Raw genomic sequence first — 7,082 nt, 5'->3', positions numbered from 1 at the left:
AAACATCCCAAGGAGCACTGTGCAAGCGATAATATTGAAATGGAAGGAGTATCAGACCACTGCTGGCCGTCCCTCTAAACTTTCAGCTCATACAAGGAGAAGACTGATCAGAGATGCAGCCAAGAGGCCCATGATCACTCTGGATGAACTGCAGAGATCTACAGCTGAGGTGGGAGACTCTGTCCATAGGACAACAATCAGTCATATATTGCATAAATCTGGCCTTTATGGAAGAGTGGCAAGAAGAAAGCCATTTCTTAAAGATATCCATAAAAAGTGTCGTTTAAAGTTTGCCACAAGCCACCTGGGAGACACACCAAACATGTGGAAGAAGGTGCTCTGGTCAGATGTAACCAAAATTGAACTTTTTGGCAACAATGGAAAACGTTATGTTTGGCGTAAAAGCAACACAGCTCATCACCCTGAACACATCATGCCCACTGTCAAACATGGTGGTGGCAGCATCATGGTTTGGGCCTGCTTTTCTTCAGCAGGGACAGGGAAGATGGTTAAAATTGATGGGAAGATGGATGGAGCCAAATACAGGACCATTCTGGAAGAAAACCTGATGGAGTCTGCAAAAGACCTGAGACTGGGACGGAGATTTGTCTTCCAACAAGACAATGATCCAAAACATAAAGCAAAATCTACAATGGAATGGTTCAAAAATAAACATATTCAGGTGTTAGAATGGCCAAGTCAAAGTCCAGACCTGAATCCAATCGAGAATCTGTGGAAAGAACTGAAAACTGCTGTTCACAAATGCTCTCCATCCAACCTCACTGAGCTCGAGCTGTTTTGCAAGGAGGAATGGGAAAAAATTTCAGTCTCTCGATGTGCAAAACTGATAGAGACATACCCCAAGCGACTTACAGCTGTAATCGCAGCAAAAGGTGGCGTTACAAAGTATTAACTTAAGGGGGCTGAATAATTTCGCAAGGCACTGTATGTACATATCTCCACTCAAATCAAATGTTATTTGTCACATGCACCGAATACAACAGGTACCTTACTGTGAAATGCTTACTTACAAGCCCTTAACCAACAATGCAGTTCAAGAAATAGAGTTAAGAAAATATTTACTACATTTAAAAAAATTCAAAATAAAGTAAAAAGTAACACAATAAAATAACAATAACGAGGCTATATACAGGGGGTTACCGGTACGGACTCAATGTCGAGATAATTTGTACATGTAGGTTGGGGTAAAGTGACTGTGCATAGATAATAAACAGCGAGTAGCAGCAGTGTAAAAATAAAGGGGGGCAGGGGGGTCAAAGTAAATAGTCTGGGTAGCCATTTGATTAACTGTTCAGCAGTCTTATGGCTTGGGGGTAGAAGCTGTTAAGGAGCCTTTTGGACCTAGACTTGTCTCTCCGGTACTGCTCGCTGTGCAGTAGCAGAGAGAACAGTCTATGACTTGGGTGACTGGAGTCTTTAACCATTTTTTTGGCCTTCCTCTGACACCGCCTAGTATATAGGTCCTGTATGGCAGGAAGCTTGGCCACAGTGATGTACTGGGCCGTATGCACTACCCTCTGTAGCGCCTTACAGTCAGATGCCGAGCAGTTGCCATACCAGGCGGTGATGCAACCGGGCTGGACGCTCTCGATGGTGCAGCTGTATAACTTTTTGAGGATCTGGGGAGCCAATCATCCTCAATTACCTCGTACCCCTGCACATCGACTCAGTACTGGTACCCTGTGTATATAGCCATGTTATCGTTACTCATTGTGTATTTATTCCTTGTGTTATTATTCTGTTATTTCTCTTTTTTTATTTCTGCATTGTTGGGAAGTGTCCATAAATAAACATTTCACTGTTGGTCTACACCTGTCGTTTACAAAGCATGTGACAAATAACATTTGATTTGATTAGATCAGTACTCCTACTCTGAGACACTTTGTGGATATGGGAGCCTTGTGGACACTTTGTGGATATGGGAGCCTTGTGGACACTTTGTGGATATGGGAGCCTTGTGGACACTTTGTGGATATGGGAGCCTTGTGGACACTTTGTGGATATGGGAGCCTTGTGGACACTGTGGATATGGGGGCCTTGTGGACACTTTGTAGATATGGGAGCCTTGTGGACACTTTGTGGATATGGGGGCCTTGTGGACACTTTGTGGATATGGGAGCCTTGTGGACACTGTGGATATGGGAGCCTTGTGGACACTTTGTGGATATGGGAGCCTTGTGGACACTGTGGATATGGGAGCCTTGTGGACACTTTGTGGATATGGGAGCTGAGTTTCTTACCGCCATGCTGTGTGAGAGTTGTTCAGCTGTCAGACTGAGAGTGTAGTTCTGAGTCTCCAGCCTCCTGCACTGACTGTGGAGAACCTGTCTCTCCATACCCCGCTCTGAGAGAGAGGGGGAAGAGAGAAATAGAGAGAGCGACAGGAGGGTAAAGGGAAGATATGGGGTCATAGAGGGAGAGGGAGGAAGACAGATAGGGAGATGGGCATAGGATGAGAAATTGTGTGTTGGGGGAAGAGAAAGAAAATTTGACTTAAAACTACTTGTAGATGAAAGGTTAACTCACCATCCACATACTCCTGATATGCCTCAAAGACGGACTCTATACCCTTCCACTTCCTAGGGGTTTCTTCCTCATCCTCTTCCTCATCTTCCTCTGAGCGCTCAACCCGTACGCCATCAGGGTCATGGTGGGGTGGAGAAGGGTAGGGATGATGCCCATTGGTGGGGTGTGGAGGTGTGTGGAGGGGGTCTGGTCTCTTCAGAGGGGGGATGTTGTAGGGCGCTGAGGGCTCAGACTTTATACTGGACTCCGGAACGCATATGGAGCTACCCAGTGTCTTGTGGGTAGACTGCAACACAGCCTGGTGGAAGTGTTGGGCGAAGTCCTCCCGGATGAATCTTTCCCAGGGCTTGTTCTGCCCATTCTGCCCAGCCAGGGGCACCTTCAGTTGGGTAGGATGGCCAAGGTGGCTCGCTCCGTTCTGGAGACCCTGGAGCCTCTTAGATGGGTGACGTTCGCACAGTCCTGCCCTGTCGGGGTGGAGGCCCAGGGGAGGGGGGTGGCGGGGTGGAGGGGGTTGGGGGTTTAGTGGGTCTGTGTGAAGGTTGTCGGGATGGTGGGGGTAGGGAGGCAAGGGGCTTGGGGAGTCTGGGTAGTCTAGTCCGTTTGACTTGCAGGCTGGGAGGTCAGGTGTGTAGTCGCCTGAAAACATAAACACAGTATAAGGATCTCATGGGTGTTACCCTTTGTGTGTGTGTGTGTGTGTGTGTGTGTGTGTGTGTGTGTGTGTGTGTGTGTGTGTGTGTGTGTGTGTGTGTGTAGGTGTGTGGGTGTGTGTGTGTGTGTGTGTGTGTGTGTGCACAAGCGCGCATGAGTGCGTGTGTGCGTCTTACCAGTTGAGAGAACAGGAGTGCTGCTACAGAGGGGTAATGGGTTGTATCTGATGGTGTCCAATGTCACCCTCTTTAGCTTTATAGCCTTCAGCAACCCCTCCATCTTTTCCTTATCTACAGAGCAAGAGAGAGATAGAAAAAGAGAGCAAGGGGAGGGGTGAAAATGGGATAGATTCCTCAAATTCAAATATGGACCACAAAGCCAGTTCCACAGTTATTTTTATTCTTCTCCTCTAATCAGGGAGAGATTTAGACACCTGGTTGGTGCAATTAACTATCAGGTAGAACAGAAAAACAGCAGTACTTCGGAACTCCTAGGGTAAGATTGTAATACCCCTTTGATAGGGCATTAGAGTACACTAGGTTGTAGTGGATAGGGGTTGGAGAATAAGAGCTAGGGTGTACTGTGCTGAGGTTAGTGTACTGTATGTTACCTCTCCTCTGCTGGCTGGTGACATGGGACAGGCTAAGCATGTTGAGGAAGTGTTTCTTGTCCTCCAGTTGGGGGAAACAGTCCATCTCTTCAGGGGTGAGAGTGGTGCTGAGGGGGGGAACAGGTGCCACAGTAGAACAAGGGGTCTTCCTCTTGCCTTGTACAGGAGGAGGGGAGATGCTGCGCTCTCTCAGCATCCTCCTCCTCTTCCTCCTCTTCTGATGAAACAGCTGGTCACGATGGGCCAGCGTGGTCAGGCCACACACGCGCAGAAAACACACCTTCTACAGAGAGACAGATTACAGAGAATTAAATCATACAACGATATAATAGAAGAACAATTGAAAATTGTTAATGTGTGTGGTAGTTACCTCTGAGGATGTGTCTAGTTTTAGGGGGGGCTGCTCTGCAACCCTTCTGAGGTGGGCCTTCACTTCCTCCTCATCACTCTCATCATACGACTCATCTAGATCATAGTAATACCCTGGGGGAGGGAGGGAGGGAGCGAGGGAGGGAGGGGGAGAGAGAGAGAGAGAGAGAGAGAGAGAGAGAGAGAGTACAGACCAGAGTTTTGTTAAAGCCCACCCAGATCTCGTCTTATCCCCACTTGAATGTCCACTCTCCTCACCTCCCTCCCTCCCTCCCTCTTACATCCCCTTTCGTCTTACCTCCCTCCCTGGCCTCTCTCCTCCTGCTCTCCTCCAGATCCAGCTTGCTGACCAGCCTGTGCTGCTGCTGAAGGATCTTATCGTACACCACTGGGTTTTGAGGCTCCTGGCCTGGCGGCTCAGACTTCTGGAGGTCCCTGGAGGGAGAGGGGGAGCTGGACGGGCGCTGGACCCCCAGGTCAGAGCTGGGGCTGGGGGAGGACAGGAGCAGTGAGCCCTTCTGGTGGAGGTGGTTATGGTGGTGGTTATGTTGGTGGTGGAGACTGTGAGTGGATCTTTCAAGCTCAGCCATGCTCCAGAGGCCAGAAATCTGCAGAACGGGTCCCCTGATGAAGGAGAACCTCTCTGGGCCCTCCCCCATCCTCCTGCATCCCTCCTCCCCCCGCTCCCAGCTGGGGGGCCACTCAGCTCTGGTCAGACCAGGAGGAAGGCGGGAGGGGGGAATAGGGGAGTCAAACCTGCGACGAGGGTCTGGGGAGGTCTCTGTGAGAGAGGCAGGGTTCCAGAGGGTGGTGGGAGGGACAGGGGGGTGGGGGAGGAGGTGAGGGTGAGCTTTGGGGGAGATGAGTGGAGGTGGGGCTCCTAGGTGGGGTTGAGACTCTCTGTTGCCTGGGTCACGCTGGCTGGCGTTGGACCTGTGAAGACAAGAAAAACAATATAGTCACACACAAACACACACAAACACACACAAACACACACAAACACACTTGGTTTTATCAGAGTTGACCTTGATGATGCAGCCAAGCTAAAAGCAGAGTAGAACGAGTACTGACTCGGAGGATACTGCAGTGTTATCTTAATACATGCCTAAACGTACGCACATCAGTGTTTCATTTGTAAAAGTGAGCCCGGGGGGGGGGGGGGGGGGGATGATGTGGGGGGCTCTGAAGTGCCAGATAAAAAATCACCTGTATAATAATAAATAATTGCATGCATTATCGTTGCTTTTGCATTATCATTGATTTTGCATTATCGTTGCTTTTCCATTAGCATTGCTTTTGCATTATCTAGGTCTAGGAAAAATGTTGTCTTTTAGAAACACATTTCACACAATTCACATCATTTTTGATGACTGGATACTTTAGCAGAATCTTTTCTTATTACCTCACAAATGATCAAAATGACAGGCTACTTTGACATTGACAAACTGAGAATCTCAGATCAATAAAAATAGTCTAAGCCTAGGTGTGAGGAGACACAAAGTGTACAATTTAAGGAGGAAATGATAGTCCTAAAAAAACTTTCCAGTTTCACTGACTCAGCCAATGACGCACAGCTCACTCACCAGCGATGGTCAATGCGCTCATGCCAAAAGCTCATCTCTCTCTTGTTTTACTTTGTAAAACAGTGCTGTTCACTTAAAAGGCCTATTTGGAAGTTGATCAAATATTTTGGTAGATTATAGACAGATTAGTCTTCTCTTTTCAGCAGGAGCCATATGCTTTCCAACGATTATACTTGAAATATTGCAAAAGGCCTGTTTTGGCTAGATGCTGTTCACTGACAGATTTGCTATTTCTCCTCTGTGGCTAAATTATAGGCATAGGCCCACTCCTGGTGTAGTATTCTGAATGATTCCCTCTCTTTCTGAACTGACAGCAGTAATTCTATAACTTTGGCAAATGTATTTCAATTCAATAGGAGTGCTGTGGCACCTCCAGCACGCTTCCCGCGGCTATGATTATGATTATATAAGGAAATAAATGATGAAGTGCAACGCTGGAGAGATGAGAGTTCCAGGCTCATGTCTATCAGAGCAGAGAGAGATCATAGACAGTGAATATCATTCTACTTCTGTGAGAGTTACAGGCAAGCTGCTCTCTCTCACCACAGCAATGACCACTCGTTGGTCTATTCACTATTCACATGACGTTTTTAGGGGGCAGGAGAATTACAGACAAGGCAACTTGAATGAACTCTGTTTTTATTAACATTTTTACATTACAAACAGTGATAAGCAGTGGTGGAAAAAGTACCGAATTGTCATACTTACAAAAGTAAAGATACTTTAATAGAAAATTAAGTCAAGTAAAAGTGGAAGTCACCTAGTAAAATCCTACTTGAGTAAAAGTCTAAAAGTATTTGGTTTTAAAAATACTTAAGTATCAAAAGTAAATGTAATTGCTAAAATATAGTTAAGTATCAAAAGTAAAAGTAAGAATCATTTCAAATTTCTTATAATAAGCAAACCTTACGGCACCATTTTCTTTTTTTCATTTATTTACGGATAGCCAGGAGCACAATCTAACACTCAGACTCCATAACAAACCAGGCATGTGTTTAGTGAGTCCGCCAGATCAGAGGCAGTAGGGATGACTAGGGATATTCTCTCGATAAGTTTATGAATTAGACCATTTTCCTGTACTGCTAAGCATTCAAAATGTAAAGAGTACTTTTGGGTGTCACGGAAAATGTATGGAGTAAAAAGTACATAATTGTATTTAGGAATGTAGTGAACTAGAAGTAAAAGTTGTCAAAAATATAAATAGTAGAGTAAAGTACAGCTACCCAAAAAACTACTTAAGTAGAACTTTCAAGTATTTTTACTTAAGTACTTTACACCACAAGAGGTAACGGATCCTAGAAAATGGGTTCCGGAACGAA

At 46.2% G+C, this 7,082-nt stretch overlaps 1 protein-coding gene across 2 annotated transcripts in view; it reads right to left on the bottom strand.

The window, feature by feature from the left end:
- LOC110502056 (genetic suppressor element 1-like) overlaps positions 1-7,082 on the bottom strand; it is a 43,441-nt gene that overhangs the window by 2,247 nt on the left and 34,112 nt on the right. For both annotated transcript variants that reach the window (XM_036956070.1, XM_036956064.1), the window contains exons 9-14: positions 4,479-5,113; positions 4,182-4,294; positions 3,812-4,094; positions 3,378-3,491; positions 2,548-3,186; positions 2,262-2,365 (exon numbers count right to left, since the gene is read on the bottom strand). In XM_036956070.1, the coding sequence (XP_036811965.1) occupies positions 2,262-2,365; positions 2,548-3,186; positions 3,378-3,491; positions 3,812-4,094; positions 4,182-4,294; positions 4,479-5,113 (1,888 nt within the window). The remainder of the gene's footprint in view (positions 1-2,261; positions 2,366-2,547; positions 3,187-3,377; positions 3,492-3,811; positions 4,095-4,181; positions 4,295-4,478; positions 5,114-7,082) is intronic.

Source organism: Oncorhynchus mykiss, chromosome 2, assembly GCF_013265735.2.
Source record: "Oncorhynchus mykiss isolate Arlee chromosome 2, USDA_OmykA_1.1, whole genome shotgun sequence".
NCBI lineage: Eukaryota > Metazoa > Chordata > Actinopteri > Salmoniformes > Salmonidae > Oncorhynchus > Oncorhynchus mykiss.
Note: the sequence above shows the minus strand (reverse complement) of the source record. Positions and strands in the feature narration are given on the sequence as shown.